Raw genomic sequence first — 19,677 nt, 5'->3', positions numbered from 1 at the left:
AGAGGAAGTTTGAAACGCGAGTGAGCTGTTCTCCCCCCAGGCATGTTATTAGCCGCAACACCCGATGAAGCTGTGGCGAGTGCAATATGACCAAGTTTGCGTATATTAGCAAGTAAAGCTTTGTACAGATATGTTTTTCCTGTTCCGCCAGGACCATCTATGAAGAACATTCATGTACAATCAGTACACACATGCCTCATGATCTCATCATATGCATATTTTTGTTCAGGATTAAGAAACTCTTTGGCACGCAAATGGTCATCTTCCACAATTATAGAGCATTCTTCTTGTACCTCTCGAAAAACTCCAGACTGAAAATTCAAATCGGTGTTTACAGTCGGGAGATCAAAGTTATCAAGCTTGTTACCCATAGATTGTAGGAATACGCTTATGTCTGTAAGGACCATATTTTGTACTCGATTGACATTATCGTATTGTCTACTATAATCTTCGGAGAGAGAATTGTAGTGGGAATTCCATATCTTGCGAACATCTCCAGGATCACAAAAAACTAATATCGTTGCAAACAACCTTCTGAGAGCATTTGGAAACTGAAACAAGGAGGCCTCTACAAGACACTGCGATAAACTATCATCTGTCTCTATTAACCCTCTTTCAAGAGCCGCTTTTCGAAATGTGGGATGTCTTACGTTATTGACTGTGTACAGATCTTCAAAACATGTAGGACCCCTAACATGACATAATAACACACGTAGATAGTATCGCTCACCTTCAGCAGGATTTGCAGAAACCAAACGACCAACTGCTCGTGATACTTTTCGAGGATTCCATAGACGCGATTCTTTATTCCATGTGAAGTGTTTGGGAAAATCTTTGTATAAATATTCTCTTGCATTAACGTTATCTTTATTCATCTTGAAAAATGCAGTCAACATTGATCTCTTATCTTTCTCCCTCTCAACAACTGATTTCATTGCATCATCATCAGTGAACCTAACCAACTGTTGGTTTGGAAGATGCAATTGCAAAGTGATCACATTAGGGTGGATTTGATTAAGAGAAAAGCTAAAAATTCGCCATACTGCTTCTGGAGCGGAGACGTATCGTGCATCCTAAAAACGTTTTATCTCATTGATAACAACAGGTTGTGCATCTGGATCAATATGGATAACTTGCTTGTCATGACCCTTGTAAATATACTTAAAGATGTATTTCACTGATGTTATACTCGAGCAAACCTCAACATTTAGATGGCAGTTGAACATCATCAACAACTTTGGGTTATATGGGACAACCCATCTATTATCCATCATAATACCTTGTTTATTCACAGCAATTCCATTATCTCTCCTTCGATAAACCGGATATGTGTCCTTTCCTTGTGTTGTGGCTTCGTTGAATTGTCGAGGGTATCTAAAACGATAGGTTGGTGGATCGCCTTGCATACAAGAACATTTTTTGTTTAATGTACCACAAGGACCATGTATCATGTGTGATTTGACCAGATCGTGTAGTATAGGATACTTTGTCGGGTTTGGAATTTCGGCACACACATACTTGTCATAATGGTCTGTATTGGTGAGCTTCCATTCAGGTTTCATTATTAAGAGAAAATGAGCATGTGGTAAACCACGTTTCTGGAACTCTATTACATAAACATATGCACTCACCACACCAAGGACGTGCCTCTTCAAGAGTTGTTCCTTAAGGTCATGTAACTTAGCACGAAAAACTCTTGCAACCAGATCTGGTCTATCTTGTGCTGTTTGAAAATGAAGTAACTCATTTTGGATTTCAGGCCAATTCGGATTGCACGTTATTGTAAGGAATATATCAGGTTTCCCTCCATCTTGAACTAAAGCCATAGCATCGAGAAATCGTCGTCGCATGTCACGAGGACCTCCGATGAAACTTGCTGGCAAAACAACACGTTGCCCAATCATACTTGCTTGTACCTCACCGGCATTGACACAATCCACAACACCTTGGTATAACTCCGCTCTTATTGTAGATTGGTTTTTTCTACAAAATTCCAAACGCGAAGTCTCAATCTTGATGTAGATATCTACCACAAATTGTTGTAATAATCTCCCTCCTAACATAATTACGTTCAAGTTTGATCGAATCTGCAACTTGTAACAGTAGTACTCCCGCATAGTTACAGTTTTCCTACCCGTTCTTATATCAGTCTCTACATAATGATTAAATTGAATAAATTATATCAATTTTTACATTTGTAAAATTTAACAATATTAAAATTGTGGCTATGTGTACCTTCTAGATCTTCATCGAAGATTTGGTCGTCATTAACCATCTCATTGAATGAAACCCCTTGCCTTAGTATGTTAGAATGCCATCCAAGCTCACCATTTGGAAAGAATAAAGGATAACACAATGGGTCATAACATCCCCAATAAGATTGAATTGTTTTTGGTTTGTCGGACCTTCCATATACTATAATACTTCTTTTATATGCGATTATGTTGTCATTGCCTTCAATCCAAATACCAACAACCTGTGAAATTATACAATAGAAAAAATATGATTAAAACTGGTACGTAATTTGCATAGTTATATTTAATACATGAAACATCTTTTTTCTCAAAAACATATGTACATAATTAATTTCAAACCTCGGATGTGGTTGGCCGGTTGTACACCCTTTGGTCTAGTTCTACTGATGAATTTAAAGTGACTCTGTAATTGTCGAGCGGTCCTAGATCAGCAAGGCTACGAAATATTGCAACGTATAGGTTTGTAGCAAGAACGCGAGTCAAAATTTCAACAATTGGTTTAGCAAGATTCTTCCATTCGAGTCTATTTGACATCTCAGCTTCAACATCGTAAAAATACAATTGTAAGAACTTAGGTTCATCCTTTTTCCTTGGAACTAACTGATCGATTCTATGGTATATCCCTCCATTCACACAAAAAGTGTATACCCCAGATGTCATATTGGCCATCGATTCATCCACTTCTACGCCCATTGATGCAAATGAATAGTTGGTGTTGTATGCACGTATATTCTTTCTAAACAATTTGCCTAATTTTATTTCTGAGGTGAAAAGATTGTGTAATTCGTCAGGAATAGATGAGTCTGCCAACTTTGTCTTTCCACTCATGCAACAAAAGCCAGCAGATTCAAAATGTAGTCGTTTTGCCCCACAATATCTACATATATCATTGAACTTCACCACACGATGTTTTTTACGGATACCGGCGAAAACAAAACTATATGGATCATCCGAGATGCTACCATTTTGTACTGATGGAGTGACATTGCCATGGATACAACCTTGTGGATCTGTAGACATTTTATTCATTAGTTAAATGTAATATAAATAAAATTAAAATAATTACACATAATTATTAGCCAATATATATGATATTTTTCGGTAAAAATCAAATACTGACCTATTGATGTTGAAATTTGAGTTATCAATTCATCGCGTGGAGGTAGTATTACGTCAGGCTGACTTTGAATACCTACGTATAAACAAAAATTTCTCATTAAGAATGTAAATTATGAAAGATTATGGTTAAATGTAATGTTGTACTACTTAGATTGTAATATGATAACTTCAGACATAGTTACCTGGTTTTGTTATGGTTGGTTCCGTCTGACGTTGATAAGGGTTTCTATTATAAATCAACTTTTTTTGACCAAAATCCATTACACATGTAGGAGATGCATTGGTAATATCCACCAGATTCCTATTTACTGTTGGCACATTTGACAAAAATGTTGCGTTTTGACTATTTCCTTCCCCATTAGCTATTCGTCTCATTTTGTTTTTCTCCTTTCGTCGTTCGTAACATGCCTTATTATATGCTTTTCGTTTTTCTGCAACATTTTTTTAAATGAAAAATGTATAACGATGATATACTAATAATGATTGTAAATATGTGACATACCTTTTGTATTTTCTGCATCAATTTGGATAACATTATTATGTTTATTTTCTTTACCGTCAAACCTCATTGCAAACTGTAAAACACACAAAAAAATGTATACTTTATTTTATACATAACAAATCAAAAAGTATGATTATTCAAATACGAAATTTATTACCATTTGTTTTTGTTATAATAGTTTAGATCAAAACCAGATTTTATTTATGTGTTTCTGGTAATGTGAATGGTCTATAAGGAGATGATGCTTGAGTTGCCGACATATATTGGTTTGATGATACTTCTTTTCTTAGGTGAAGCTAATTACTTTGAAACACGTTGCATCTAACTAAAAAAATACTATAAATAGTAGACTTTTTCATCATATAGTACTTGAATAAGAGATAATTTAAAGTTAAATACACATACCTGTTTGATTTTGATGAATCCGATAGAGCAGATGGTTTTTGTGAAGCCGATAGAATATATGTAGTTTATGCATGTACAAAGGAACACAAAGTGAGTGTGAATGGTGTATAATCGAGAAAGTAAAAATCGTAAATAGTAAACATACGCAGTAGCAGACTGTAGAACCGATGAAGCCTTCTTATATGTTAAATTATAATTATAGAATATGTTTGCAATTGGCGCCTATGGTTCATCTACAACGCAAATGGCGAGGTATGATTGCTAATATTTTTTCTCTCTGGTGTAAATAACAAAATGGTAATGGTATTATTTACAAAATTAAACTTTTAATAGAAGTTGAATATTTTAATTGGAAAAAAACCTTACCTGGCGATCTATCATCCACAAGAGCATCCTGTTGTTTTCCATGTCCTCCCAAACATACAATACTCTAACACTTGTAATGTTCCACCATTCATATATTTGCCCCAAAGCAGAAAATTCATTAACAGTAGTATGATAAATATCCATTTCAACTGAAAAACACTTCAGTTAATAATTGCTATACTTGATGGTTTTTCTAATACATATTGCTTGTACTATGAAATAAAGTAAAAGTTCAATACCTGTTTGATTCTGATATAGCATATAGAACAGATGGTTTTATGAAATCAATGGAACAAATGGTTTGATGGTAAAGTATGGAAGCGAGATTCGTAATCTTAAATATGTATATATGTACAGATTACAAAACATGTTTGTTATTAATGGATGAGATAAATTTAATGTATATCATCAGTTTTTTTTTAAATGACAATTTAAAAAATCCTAATCAGTTTGGATAGAATTTGAAGTGCTTATCTGATAAGCACTATGATAATTTCGAAGTTAGTGTTATCTTTTTCTAATTAATAATGATATAAACTGTAAAGATAATTTCGAAATTAATATGTTGACTAACATTGATCCTTAAAATTTGGGATATGAATGGTTTTGAGCGGGAAAATATTGACACCTGGGTAAGCCTCTACAATAAATACCTATGTTTGCTTCTCTGAAATTCGATAATGACTTGATTCTTCCACCTGGGAAGAAGGTATGTTCACATATTTTTTGTTTTCTCTTTTGATTTAATTGTTACGTTGTAACTAATACTACTTTTGACATAGAAAAACGACCATAATGTCGAACTCAAGTAGCATTGTAAATAAGCAGGAATGTGATCAAATCATCCTTCAACTTTGTATGCATGAGAAACATGAGAAAGAAAAGAAAAGGGAATGGGCATTGCTAAATTGGAATTGGGATGAGGTTATTGATATTCTAAGTTCTGAAGATGAAAAGCTGGATGATGAAGCTGTGGAAAAGTCTGACACATTAGATTCAACAAAACCAAAAACTTTGTCACCACCACTGAAGAGACCCCGTGTCAAAGTTCAAAGCCGAAACAGATGTTATAGGCTTCGTGATGAAGAAGATGGTGAATTTCCTGTTGATGTCGGGTAAGATCATTTGTACTTTGTTTTACAAACGATCATGAAAAACTGTTTTTTTTTTTATATTTCAAGGATCAAGAAACTTATGAATGCCTTAAATTTTATTTTTTTGTCAGGAGTGGTTTGATTACTGTTGCAGCTGAAAACCAGCCATCTCAGGATGATGAAGATGCAGTTGTTAACACCTAAGTTTTTTTAGTAGATTTATTTGATGTTGGAATTTTTATGGTTGTCTTTTTTTTGGATTGTTTCAAATAAGTAACATGTTTTTATGGTGTTGTTTTTCCTTTGCTATTACATTATTATTTTCTGGGGTATAAATGCATGCCTTGTTTTTATGCCTTTTAAAAGGCAACCAATGTCACACATATGACATTTAATCAGAAAATCGATCATTCTTCAAATATGACATTTAATCAGAAAATCGATCTAAAAATGAGACATTTGGTGTTTATCGATTTTTCAGGGTCGACGGGTTGTATGAAAAGCGAAGGCTGAGTAATTGAAAATTAGAGGATTGATGGTTGCTACTAATTGCTTGTAACTGGTATTGGTTTCATATCGATGGATGTGGATTCGCATATGAAATCAATTGTGTTCGCATCTATGAAATCAGTTCGCATATGACATCAATTGAGTTCGCATTTGGTTTTGTGGGTCAAAACAGTTCGCATAAGAAGTTCACGATTTGTTTGAGGTTAATTGATTTTGATTTCGCAAGCTTGGAGTCGGAGATCTGGATTGTGTTCGCATCTATAGAATGCGAGGAGAATTTAATGGTGATATTCAATTCGCATTTGGTGACACAAGTACGTGGTTGATGATTTTTGGTTGGTTCGCATTTGAAATCAGTGGGTTTCGCAATTGGGTTCGTATATGGGTTTCTCAAACAACTGAAATGCGAATATGAGACAACTGATTAATTTCTCAGTTAATGCGATGAAATGCGAATGAACTCAAAGACGGATGGATGCAAGATGCGAAGAATTTGAATGAAAATGCGAAGTTTTTAATGTATAAATGCGAATTGGGGAAGAAAGATAAGAGTTTCGCATTTGGCCCCTGATCTTTTCAAGAAATAATATAAGTGGTCCAACTTCGCAAAATGGGGTCATAAAAAGACAAAAGTGCAGAATTTTCATTTCGCATCCCTGTAGTCTTCGCAAAATGGAAAATTTTACCCAGTTTCGCATTTGGGGTAAATTTTTTTGAGAAATTGGAATATTTTCAAACTTTTTTTCTTAAAAAAAACACATTATCTTCGTCTAAGAGAGGGAGAAAAACGATTAGGGTTTATAAGGGAAATACTTCATGGCAGTGGGATTTATAGCAGGGTTTATAAGGTGGAGAGAACAAACACACGTCTGCTATGAGATATTTTAATCAGCTGCAAATGCAACATTTAAAGGATATTTGTTGAAGCGTATTAGGATGAAAAAGTTTTAAATTTTGAATGACCATGAAATTAGGATTTTGCTGAGAAATATAAGGAGTCAAAACAAATTTAAAATTTAATATTATTTTATTAATGATTGTTTGTAATATTAGCTTAATCGTTTGTACGTCTTAAAAAAATAATATTATTATATTCATTCTATTTATAGAAATAGTTAGATTTCTTTTATAAGTAGTATATATATATATATATATATATATATATATATATATATATATATATATATATATATATATATATATATATATATACACCAATGATCCATTGATAATCATGACGATTTTATATATGGATAAAATAATCCAAAATTTTAGCATCGACAATTTGTCGTACTTAATAACGAAATCGTCACTTTTTTTTTTTTTTTTTTTTTTTTTTTTTTTTTTTGAATGTTGCAAAACAATTTTTGAAAAGTGTGGCCGATAGGTCAAAATTTTTGTAGTCTAATCTAAAAATAACTAAAACAAAAGAAAAAAAAGACAAAACATGAATAAGAAAAAAAAAAAAAAAAAAACACGAATAAAATGATAATTTTCTATATAGTTAACGAAATCGCCAAAAACACTATCCGTGTAGCATTTGAAAACTATAAATACTATTTACACGAATGGTCCCTGTGGTTTAGTGTAAATTACAAGCTTGGTCCCTAACTTATTTTTCTAACTCGGACTATCCTCAACTTTTAATTATGTAACCCGCCTAGTCCCTATTCTCACATTCCGTCAATTGTTTCCGTTAGACACCCCACGTGCCTTGCACGTTGGGGGTATAAAAGTCTTTTCACATATCCAATGTTATACCGCCAAGAAAAAAAAGGACGTATCGTTGATCAACGTGATCAGACACACGCTTCACAGACAAACCCTTTGAAAACCCTTGATCGAAAGAACCCTACATTTGAAAACGACGATGGCGCCTTGGAGGATACGTGCTACCATGGACGAGATTGACGTTGCTCGTAGATATGGTAAGTGTTTACTCCCTCAATCAGTTAGTAACTTAAAAAGAAAAATGTGACTAACCAATCTTTCCGTGAATATACAGCCGGACATCCGACGATATTCTCTGTCCGATTACACCATGGTGGACAGTTTACAAAGTTCCCTGGAAGAAAGTACATCAAAGGCAAGCAAAATTATGTTGATTTACTAGACATTGACACCTTTTCCATTCACGACATTGACGAGATGATGGAGGAACTTGGGCATATTGATTCAGACGAAACACTACTCTATTATCATTTCCTGAGACCATTTGGCGATTTGGATTTTGGGTTATTTGCTTTGGGTTCAGATCAGGATGTTCATCATCTGGGTACGTATGTTGCTAACCATAAGGTAATAGATGTATATATTGAGCATGGGAAAACAAATTTACATACTTATTCTATGTCCCCCAACCCTAGTAAGGTTAAAATTGTTGAAATTAAAGAGCCACCAGCTTGCTCCAAACAGTTGTTCTTGGAGTGGAATGACTCTCCAATTGAGCATGAGAGTGTTCCAGACCTAACAGAAGTTGAGAATGATAGTCATTTGGACAAAGAACCATCTTTGGTCGACCATATTGAATTTGAAATGAATGTAGAGAATGAGGATGATTATGATGGTAGTGGACACAACAATGGCAGTGGAAATGATAAGTTTGATGATGATAGTGAGAGTGAAGATAGTGATTTTTTTATTGATGAGGACAATCTCATACACGATGTTGATGTGGATATGAAAGATTTCCATATGAACATTGACAAGGATGTAGAATGGGTTGGAGGTTCTTCTGAAAGTAATGTACCTGAAGATACACAACAAGGTGACTTAGAAGTGATCAACACAGAGGTTTTGTTGTCTGGGTCTTCATCAGATGAGGCAAATGATGGTAAGCGAAGGAAAACTATTAGGGCCATACATAGGGCTTATGAAAATGATGCATCTTTGGTTAGTGAGCCCTTCTACATTTTTCAAACTTTCAGTTCATCTAAGGACTTTAAGACACAAGTGAAACTACATTCCATAAGGACAAGAAGGGAAATACAATTAGAGAAAAATGATAAGAATAGGGTTAGGTTTGTGTGTAAGGGCACTATACCAAATCTTGCTACTAATGAAGAAGAGAAATGCCCATGGGTTATATATTGTAGTAAGTGGAAGCGTGACATAGATTGGATGGTTAAGACATACACGAAGGAGCATCGATGTCTACAAACAAGGAAAGTCAAAGCATGTGACTATAAGTTCCTTTCAGAGCATATAGTACAAGTTATTGAGACAAACCCAAAGATTCCTATTAGGGCTTTACGAGAGCAACTCCAACGTGAGTACCAGATGGACATTTCGCATATGAAAACTTTTAGGGCAAAGCAGCAAGCTTTAAAGCATGTTCAAGGAGATTATGCCAGCCAATACAGGTTGTTAAGGGATTATGTTTTAGAGGTACAAGCACGTAACCCAGATACTACGGTTAAAATTGATGTTGAAAGTGAAGCGAATCCAACTGTTGAGACAAGAACATTCAGGCGTATCTATGTTTGCATTGGAGCTTTGAAGCGAGGTTTTGCAGCGGGAAGAAGGGACTTTCTTGGACTTGATGGAGCCTTCGTGAAAGGTCCATATCCAGGCCAAGTTTTGTCTGCTGTGGTAAGATCTTCTTATTTCTTTTTGTATTGTATGTTCTTTATTTTAATTAGTGTTAACTGACCAATGTTTTCTGGTAATTTATGTTTCTTATCAAAGGCATTGGATGGTAATAATGGGATATATCCTTTAGCCTATGCTGTGGTTGAATCAGAAACATTGAATTCTTGGACTTGGTTTTTAAGTAATTTGGGTGATGACTTAGGTTTGGGAACAAATTCCAATTTCACGTTTATGAGTGACAGGCAAAAGGTATTGGAACCTATCCAAACTAGGTTTTATAGTTTTATACTATTGATGCAGTTATACTAACATACAAACATGTTACTATTGCTAGGGTTTGTTGCCTGCGATTGCAACACTATTTCCATGTGCAGAGCATCGCTATTGTCTTCGTCACATACACGACAACATGAAAAAGAACTGGAGGGGAAAGGTGTTCAAGGATCTTCTTTGGGAATGTGCCACGACCTCTAATGTACAACACTTTCATCAAGCAATGGAAAAACTAAAGAAGCTTAACAATGATGCTTATGAGTGGCTGAAACAAATACCTCCTCAAAGTTGGGCTCGCTCCCACTTTACTGGTATAATGACTTTCGATCTCTACTTAATAATTTTAAAAGAAGGTAAATTGAATATTGACATAGAATTTGTTTATGTTCAGGGAGAGCACATTGTGATGCTCTAACTAATAACCTGTGTGAAGCATTCAACAGCAAGATAGAAGATGGTCGTGATGCACCAATTATTAACTGCATTGAGTTCATCAGTAGAGATGCACACAAAAACCGGATTCACTATTCAAAACCGGATCCAATCCGAAACCGGATTGGGTCAAAACCGGTTTTGACCAAACCGGATCGGATCGGATTTAAAACCGGATTTTCAATCGGATCCTAATCCTATATTCCAAATCGGATTTGATACCGGATCGTAAACCGGATTCGCTAAAAACCGGATCCAAATCCGCCCCAAAATCCGATTAAAACCCACTAAAATCGGTTTAAACCGGTTTCAAATCGGATTAGAATCGGATTCGGATTTTGGTTAGAACCGGATCGGATTTTGACCGGATTCGGATCGGATTTTGACCGGATCGGATTTTTGATGACGTAAGAGAAACCGGATCGGATTCGGATCCGGATCGGATCGGATCGGATTCGGGTTTTGTGCATCTCTATTCATCAGAGAGTACATTATGAAGAAGATAGTCAAAGTTGACAAGGAAATTCAGAAAGTTGTAGGTCCTTTGACTCCTACAGCTACAACAATATTGGATAACATAAAGAGTAAGGCAGAACAGTATGTTGCAACATTTTGTGGTGCTGGAAAATATCAAGTTGCTGGACCATGGCAAGATCAGTGTATTGTGGATGTAGGTCAACAAAGTTGGATGTGCAAAAGGTGGGAATTAACAGGAATTCCGTGCAAACATGGTGTGGCTGCTATTTGGGACATGGGGAGGAATGACAAAGATGTGGGAATCCCAGAATCATTTGTGCATCCATGTTACTGGTTATCAAGCTGGAAAGAGATGTATTCTTTTAAGGTTAGTCCAATCAATGGAAGGTCTATGTGGGAGAAGTCAGCTATACCAACAACTCTGTTGCCTCCAAAACATCGTGTTCCCATAGGAAGACCAAAGAAGAAGAGAACAATATCAATTGTGGAAAAGGAGGACTTTGTTAGAGGAAACACAGCATCAAGGGCCCATAGATCAGTAACATGTACGAAGTGTAACAATGTTGGTCACAATGCAAGAACCTGCAAAGGGCAAAGACCAATTGTTGGTGGGGGTGGTGGACAATCACAAGTAAAAGGAAAAGGGAAAGGGAAGGCAACCACTTGATGGTTTGTAATAGGGCTAGTCTTTTGTTACTTTAAATATGAATGGATTGTGTTATGTTGCTGCTTGTAATAGGGCTAATATTTTGGTACATTATTTACTCTAGTTTGTAATAGGGGCAGTATTTTGATACTTGTTTTAGCCAATATGTTGGCACTTTTGGATGAACTAGTTTGTCACCCTCATTGCCCAGTAATAGTTTGGTACTAATTAATGGAATGTTTTCTTCTTATGATACACCATTGGGTAGATAATAATTTGGTTTATATTGATTTTTACATTTATATTTTCCATAATAGTTTGGTACAAAATTAGATTGTTATATTCTTCTTATGATGTCACCCTTATTGCCCTGTTATAGTTTGGTACTAATTAATGGTCAATATGTTGCTTATACATCACTTTAAAACATAATCAATACAACACTGCTACAACCATTACAGTACATTTGCATTACAATACATAGACAACCTAACCAATACATAACACCATTTTCATTGATCTTTAAAATCTTAACCATCTGCATTACAATACATAGACAACTTAACCATTACAGAAAAGGATACCTTCACATTCACTGCTACAACCTAACCATTATAGATAATGATACCATCACATACATTGCTACAACCTAACCATTACAGAAGACTTTACCATTACAATAACAACTCATCCCCACCTTACAACTTGTAAACAAGTATCACCAAGAACAATACCCAACTAATAAATAAACATATTTTCAAGAAAAGATTTTCATTTTTCAGCTTCTTGTTCAACCTCACAAGCCAGGAGATTGTCAATCTGTCACCATGATCCTTTTCATCATCATCTACCCAAGCAATAAATCCTTTACGTGGTTCCTGTCAATTTCAAAAGCCACGGTTACAATACCTATAATCGCATACAGTGATATCCCCATCTAGGGTTACGATTACAAAATTCTCAACTACAACATACCTTAATTGGACATGCGTAAAAGGGTCTTCCTGGATTATTGTTAGTAGTTGAAGTTCGAATTACAGCAGCACGCCCACAATCGCATTGAACCATCCTTGATTTGAAGGAGATTAGGTGTAACCACTTCAAACGATGGAGGATTGAAAGAAACTACTCTAAATTAGGTTCGATCCTGATGAAAAATTAGTATTTGAAGATCGTTGGAAATGTGAAAAGACTTTTATACCCCCAACGTGCAAGGGACGTGGGGTGTCTAACGGAAACAATTGACGGAATGTGAGAATAGGGACTAGGCGGGTTACATAATTAAAAGTTGAGGATAGTCCGAGTTAGAAAAATAAGTTAGGGACCAAGCTTGTAATTTACACTAAACCACAAGGACCATTCGCGTAATTTACTCTTATCTTTTCGGAAATAAGCCTACTATATATTAAAATGGTTAATTTTTAATTCATATTTTCAGAAATAAGCCTACGATATATTAAAATGGTCAATTTGTAATTCGTATTTTTCTAAAATATTGTCTGTCATGTTCATACTGAAACTTGTTTTTCATTTCTATTTTATAGTTTGCACATATATTTTTATTATTTTTAATATACATTAAGATATAAAATATGAAAATGTTTCCAGATTCTCTTAAAGTTATCTAAAACAATATAAGACTCCAGAAGGAAACCACATATTAAATTAAAAATAAGATCTGAAAATGGACGAGAATATATAACCCTTCAGGCTTCATGCCATATCCATTTTGTTAGAAACCCTACACCTCCAAAAAGAGTCTTTGGACTTTGCAAAGGATCACGAGAATGCTGGATGTCAATTCCTTTCCATCCTTAAAGTGTTTTTTCCATGGTTGGAAAATTAATTAATAAACGAAAAAGAGTTCAGTATTTTCTTCATACAATTGTGATTTCCTTTGCCATGAATTCCGTGATTTATCTGCAAAAGATTTTTAAGAAAAAAAGAAAACATACTTCCATTAACTCCAACGGCTGCCACACGATCGAGGAATTATTGGTTTCTTGGTGGGAATGATTACATTATATATATACTAGGCGTTTTTTTTTCTTTCTTTTTATCGAAAGGCATATCAAATTTTAAAGCATAATAAATTACAATATCCCAGTGTCCATATCATCCTGTCCTAATGTCCACGGAAGAGGTTAATTGCCAAACAAACACAACAGAAATAAAAAATCTTATTTAATTAAATACGGTATTAGGAGGTAACATATCAGTAGATGTGCCTCCGATATGGATAAAACCACCACATTGTAAATGAACTTTTAAGTAATAGACACAAACTTTTTATACATTGGCACATCACCTATATTTATGCACGGGTAGCCTTACCCCGTCTTATCCTTCAAACTTTTTAATATAGTGGAAAATTTTCTATATAAGATCATGTGGTATGGGCAACATCATACCGCGTTATACACTGATGTGGCAGTGCCCAAAACGGCGCCATAACGTCCGAACACCGCTTCAGCGCCCCCCGTTATGAGGCGTTACGCGATAATGCGTTACCATGGTAACGGATGTTAACACCTAATTTTTCGACCGTTTCACTTTCTAAACTGTTGAAAAATGGTAATATTATGGTTGGGTACATTCAAAAAAAAAAAAAAATACTAATTAATTTTTTTAACTATATCAATACATATATACCTCATTCTACAATTCTATTTCTCTATATCTATCTCTATTTCTTTTATCATTCAAAACACAAAAAAAACCCTATGGATCAAAACCAGAATACTTCTTCTCCGAACACAAACACATCGATTTCATTAGGTTTTGCAGGATACAAGGGATACATGAACCTTTTAAATTCCTAAAACTCATCACAACTTCCATATTCTGACAATTTTTTCAATCTCGCCTCACCCCGACTACAATTCTCTACCACGCCTTTTATGGAACAAAATGCAAACATTCGACAAAACCTTTTTAACACATTCGGTCCCATGCGACAAACAGTTACACGACCTCCACCCACGCAAAAAACGATTGTCGAGACGCAAGCCCGGGTTAGTCAGAAAACATCGGGAAAAAAAGAAGATCAAAAAAGAAAGGGAAAGAGGTCGTTATCGGGGCAGAGCAAACGCAAGCACCTCCAACATGGTGGACACCGGAGGAAGAGCATGCGTTGGCGGTGGCTTGGTACGGGACTTCAAAACAACCAACTTTGGGAAACGATATGAAGAGACTTGCTTTTTGGGAAGCCGTAATTGTCAAATTCCGCACAATTTTGAACATGAATGACACATATCGCAATCACAATATGCTTAGTGGCAAATGGACTCAAATTAGCCGAAATTGCACCAAATTTAATTCCATATACAACAAACTTTCTTCGCAATGTCAAAGTGGTGCCAATGAGTTCGATGTGTTTAGAGCCACGAGGGAGGAATATCATGTGCAAATTGGTCATGTATTTGAGTATCAAAAAGTTTGGAAGATCGTGAAGAAAGATCCCAAATGGATGAAAATGTCAACATCATCGGAACAACAATCAAAGAGGTATCGTGGTTTGGGTTTGGTTGACATTTTCGATACACACACGAACATCGATCTCAACGCGGACACCGATGAGATCCCGGACGAGTTTGACGACATCAAGGAAATCTCTCCGCCACGACGACCAATGGGGCGCGACAAAGCGAAGTGTGCTCAAAACATGCAGAGGAGAATGAATGTCGGCTTCGAGAGCACGGCAAAATGAAAAAAAAAATTGACGCCCACACAGAAATCGCAAATAAAAGATATGAATTGCAACGGGAGCATTTGAATTTCCTTCGTCAAAAAGCCGAACACGATAGCATATCGAAGGATTGTCAATTCTTACGATAAACAAAGAAAAATTACCACCGAGATGAGCTGAAGTGATACGGAGGATGAAGACAAAGATCGAGAGCAAATACTTGGACGAAGAATAGTTTGTCAGTGTTTTTTTCTTTTTTTAAATTATTAGGACTATTTTTTTTTTGCTTAGTAATATTTTTTTAAAAGTTTGTATGCTATATTTAATTTACTATTTTGTGAAATTATGTTTTATTAATTTATACGTTTTTATAGATATATGCCATAAATAAATAAAAAGTAAAACAAATTAGAAATACATAAAGTAAATAAAAATAATAAGACAAATTAGAAATATAAAATTAAAAACATTTAAAAAGAAATAGAAAATAGTATGTGTTATAGTGTTGCCTATTTTCACTTTTTGTATTATAACACCAAATTGTGATTAAGATATCAGGTAAACAATTTAAATAAACAATTTAAATATGATAACATTTAATACCATGTTGTTCACACCTTCTAGGATGCTAGTCTAATGTATTATTTTCTCATATGTTACTCCTAAAATCATGTATGCATCACCTCATATATATATATATATATATATATATATATATATATATATATATATATATATATATATATATATATATATATATATATATATATATATATATATATATATATGAACTACGTTTAAAACATATACAAGATTCTAGTTGAGTTGATTCGTCGAGATAGAAATCTCGTTGGTGAGCCATATATATATAAAATTTTAATTATTTGGAAATAGTACCTACCAAACACTGGTAACTTTATTATATAGTTTTATATTTTTATAACTAAATTTTTATTCACCTTACTGCTTTGTTTTCGGGTGAAAGTTAATTTAAAATAAGTTGATGAAAACTTATTTTATTCAGCTTATTGCTTTGTCGCCTTACATTTATATATAATTTTCAATACAAGCAAGAATGATGTTAATTTATATGATAGTTTATGTTATAATAAATGAACTAATAATTAATTAAGTGGCTATATAAGCATGTGCATAAATTACTTGTGACGTGTATGCAAGAAAAAAAGATAACAAAACGTAAGAAACAAGGGTAATATGTAATTATAATATACTATATAATGTTTGTAATTATGTTTGCATTTTTTATGATACCAGTTAACCTAGCAAGGGGAGTTTAATAACTTGTACACATCAGTACAATTGTAGAAATTTCGTTAAAGTTCATAAACACAAATATGATGAGCTTAAATGATGAGGAGATAGGTAGTTCGCAAGGGGAAGACGAAAAGGAATGATCAATAATCGATACAACAGAACTATGCAAATTACACATTTCATGCAAAACATATTATAAGATGGACTTAGTGCTGCAATCAGGTTTTCGCTTGTTTAGACTTGATACTGTGCTAGTCGTTTTTTGGCTTTATTATCCCGTTTTTTGCAAGTATCTTTATATATAACTATTAATATTGTCGTCGTTTTATAACTATGCAAAAACGACCTGGACCATTTCATATCATCAATTTCTTTATTAAAGACTAAAACAGTTACTTCTTGTTATCCTATCTCATTTAGATTATTGGTCGAGTCTTTTCTTTGGTTGAATATACAATGCTTGTAAAAGAAATTTTAGAGTTATAGAATGACAATGTAACCCGTTAATTGCATCTCATGTAACTCTGTTTGTTTCTTTCCTAGCAACTTCGTAAGTTTCCTTTATAAACTTCAGCTTTTCCAATTAAAAAAAAAAAAAAAAAAACCCTTATAAGTACACGAAAGAGAGAGAGAGAGAGATTCTATTGTATATATTCTTTGCTAGGCAAAGGTATTTCTCCTTCCAGTTGTATCATTCTTTAATTTTGCGTGTTAGAGCTAGCTTGCTCTAGCAGCTTGTATCTTCCAGAGAATAGTATCCACCCACTTCACCTTCGCTCTTGTATTTGTATGTGTGTGTGTTTGTGTGTGTGTGTGTGTGAGAGAGAGAGAGAGAGAGAGAGAGAGAGAGAGAGAGAGAGAGAGAGAGAGAGAGAGAGTCCTAATTGTATACGGATGATTCAACAATAAGTTTTGCAGGTTTCACAAATACCCATATAGAAATGAAGAGAAGCGATATCCTCAAAGAAGAAGAACATGAACAAGAAGACTATACCACGAAGAAAAACCCTAGCTCTCGAGGCCTTCATGAAGAAGAAGATGCTGATGATGAAGAAGAAGAAGAAGAAAAAGATGCCCAATTAGAAAACACTGATCATCACTCAGCAAGTACTAGTATACCCAAAAATGGATCAACTTCAAGCAACAGCACAGTAGATGAGAGCGATAAGAAGTCTAACTCAACCACCGGTTATGTGCGACCCTATGTTCGTTCCAAGAACCCTAGGCTCCGGTGGACACCCGAACTCCATCTCCGATTTATTCATGCAGTCGAGAAATTGGGAGGTCAAGAAAGTAAGCAATAATTAATCAACCTATTTCATGTCGTTCTGTGTTGTATTAATTATTCATCAAACGATTTCCTCCATAAATATCTGATTTTAATGGAATCTAATGTGTTTTATACAGGAGCAACACCGAAGTTAGTTCTTCAATTGATGAACATTAAAGGGCTTAGCATCTCCCATGTCAAAAGCCATCTTCAAGTAATTCTTTTTTTTAATTAAATTTCATTTTCATTACAGTTCATTTTTTATAGTTATCAATTATAATAATATTTCATAATTTCTGTCGATTGAATTTGTTTAAGTAGATGTATAGAAGCAAGAAGATCGACGATCCAAATCAAGGTACATACACAACAAAACTATTCAAGAAAATTTCAAGAAATTTAATTTTTATTACAAGATTCCAAATATTTTTGCAGCTGTTTCAGAACAAAGGCTTCGTTATGAAAGTGATGATCATCATATTTACAACCTTAGCCAACTTCCCATGCTCCAAAGTTTTTCTCAAAAATCAATTTCCAATTTTAGGTAAGATATTAAATAAAGTAAACTGTTATCCTTTCAAAAAGTTTTGAACTTTTTGATATTAAAATCACTAATTTGTTTCATCCTTAATTACTCATATCTTCTGTCGATTATCAGATATTCAGATGGTCTTTGGAGTCACCACACAAACCAAGATTGCAACCCTTTTATGGCAAGTGGACTTAGCAATGGCGTTCATGGTTCAAGAGTACTTGAGAGATTAATCTATGAAAGGAACAACAACTCAAATTTAAGATGCCTCGCAAACAATAATAGTGAAGAATCCCAGTTGAGATTATTCGGAGATCATTATGGTTGGTCGAAAGAAAAGCCAATTCGAATCAAAACTCAAACGGATAATAGATCAGACATCATCGTCAACGATCAAGACAAAATGGTACTCAAAAGGAAGGAGAGCAATCAACAGGATCAAGAAAATCATGATCTTGATCTGAATCTTTCGCTACAAATGAAAACCCATGAAAATGATGATTCAAGAAACAATGAGGTCAATGAGAGCGAGTGTGCGTTATCATTGTTTTCGTCAATTTCAACGAAAAGCCCTAGTAACATTAGAAGATCAAAGCATGCAAAAACAGTGGGAGGTAGTACTAGTACAAGCCTAGATCTGACTTTGTGAAAGAAACAAAATAACTGTTCAAGTAAGATTCTGAAGGTACTATAATAATATATATTGTTACAAAACAAATTTATATTGCAGGTTGTTTCTCAGCCTAGGTATTCTACTACTAACAATGCCGTACTTTTATCGGTTGTCATCAGTTCAAGTCAACCCAAAGTATGAACTAATGATCCTACTATTATAGGACATTAATTAAATGTGGTCATGTTATTGATCGATTAACTGAAACACTATATTTAGTTGATAAGTTAAGTTTTGTAAAAATTTGGTGTGTTACCGGGTAATACTTGAGCATTTTATAACGGTCTTGTGTTCAAATATTGAGAGTTTCAATTACCCTCATCACATATTTTTTTTAAAGGGGCTGCTTGTATCAACTTAAAATGTGAGTTCTCTCTTACAAACTTTGAAATATCGCGTTGTCGTAATGGTTGTGGGGAACTCATTTTATGTTTTGTAAAAACTGATTAACAAGGTAGCTAAAAATATAAAATAATTTAAAATAAAATAAACATTCAGAAAAATAATTTAATATTATAAGACAAATACATAATATCGCAATATTATTACAAATTTATCACATCTAATGA

General features: G+C 34.3%; 4 protein-coding genes across 4 annotated transcripts; 3 read left to right on the top strand and 1 right to left on the bottom strand.

The window, feature by feature from the left end:
- Positions 1 to 170: 170 nt before the first annotated feature.
- Positions 171 to 4,036, bottom strand: LOC145016452 (uncharacterized). The gene is made up of 8 exons (XM_078974764.1): positions 4,022 to 4,036; positions 3,877 to 3,949; positions 3,557 to 3,805; positions 3,376 to 3,447; positions 2,595 to 3,265; positions 2,236 to 2,476; positions 1,200 to 2,152; positions 171 to 1,073 (listed from the first exon to the last, which is right to left on the bottom strand). The coding sequence occupies exons 1-8, from the start codon at positions 4,034 to 4,036 to the stop codon at positions 171 to 173; spliced, it is 3,177 nt and encodes a 1,058-aa protein (XP_078830890.1).
- A 1,409-nt stretch (positions 4,037 to 5,445) lies between these two features.
- On the top strand, positions 5,446 to 6,079 carry LOC145018348 (uncharacterized). Its single transcript, XM_078976239.1, has 2 exons — positions 5,446 to 5,762; positions 5,873 to 6,079. Exons 1-2 carry the CDS (start codon positions 5,506 to 5,508, stop codon positions 5,943 to 5,945), a joined length of 330 nt encoding a protein of 109 aa, XP_078832365.1. The 5' UTR covers positions 5,446 to 5,505; the 3' UTR covers positions 5,946 to 6,079.
- An 8,775-nt stretch (positions 6,080 to 14,854) lies between these two features.
- Positions 14,855 to 15,379, top strand: LOC145016451 (uncharacterized). Its single transcript, XM_078974763.1, has one exon. It carries the CDS (start codon positions 14,855 to 14,857, stop codon positions 15,377 to 15,379), a length of 525 nt encoding a protein of 174 aa, XP_078830889.1.
- A 2,086-nt stretch (positions 15,380 to 17,465) lies between these two features.
- LOC145014067 (uncharacterized) lies at positions 17,466 to 19,195 on the top strand. The gene is made up of 5 exons (XM_078972436.1): positions 17,466 to 17,926; positions 18,041 to 18,117; positions 18,225 to 18,261; positions 18,339 to 18,447; positions 18,562 to 19,195. Exons 1-5 carry the CDS (start codon positions 17,575 to 17,577, stop codon positions 19,082 to 19,084), a joined length of 1,098 nt encoding a protein of 365 aa, XP_078828562.1. The 5' UTR covers positions 17,466 to 17,574; the 3' UTR covers positions 19,085 to 19,195.
- The last annotated feature ends 482 nt before the right edge of the window (positions 19,196 to 19,677 follow it).

Source organism: Lactuca saligna, chromosome 9, assembly GCF_052625555.1.
Source record: "Lactuca saligna cultivar CGN05327 chromosome 9, ASM5262555v1, whole genome shotgun sequence".
Taxonomy (NCBI): domain Eukaryota; kingdom Viridiplantae; phylum Streptophyta; class Magnoliopsida; order Asterales; family Asteraceae; genus Lactuca; species Lactuca saligna.
The sequence above is the reverse complement of the archived record's forward strand: the minus strand, read 5'-3'. Positions and strand labels throughout refer to the sequence as shown.

Coding starts and splice junctions, on each gene's coding strand:
- LOC145016452 (XM_078974764.1), bottom strand. Junction 3,448..3,556: donor ACCAACCATAACAAAACCAG/GTAACTATGTCT, acceptor GTTTATACGTAG/GTATTCAAAGTCAGCCTGAC. Junction 2,477..2,594: donor ACCGGCCAACCACATCCGAG/GTTTGAAATTAA, acceptor ATAATTTCACAG/GTTGTTGGTATTTGGATTGA.
- LOC145018348 (XM_078976239.1), top strand. CDS start 5,506: ATGCATGAGAAACATGAGAAAGAAAAGAAAAGGGAATGGGCATTGCTA. Junction 5,763..5,872: donor GAATTTCCTGTTGATGTCGG/GTAAGATCATTT, acceptor TTTTTTTGTCAG/GAGTGGTTTGATTACTGTTG.
- LOC145016451 (XM_078974763.1), top strand. CDS start 14,855: ATGAAGAGACTTGCTTTTTGGGAAGCCGTAATTGTCAAATTCCGCACA.
- LOC145014067 (XM_078972436.1), top strand. CDS start 17,575: ATGAAGAGAAGCGATATCCTCAAAGAAGAAGAACATGAACAAGAAGAC. Junction 17,927..18,040: donor GAAATTGGGAGGTCAAGAAA/GTAAGCAATAAT, acceptor TGTTTTATACAG/GAGCAACACCGAAGTTAGTT. Junction 18,118..18,224: donor ATGTCAAAAGCCATCTTCAA/GTAATTCTTTTT, acceptor TTGTTTAAGTAG/ATGTATAGAAGCAAGAAGAT.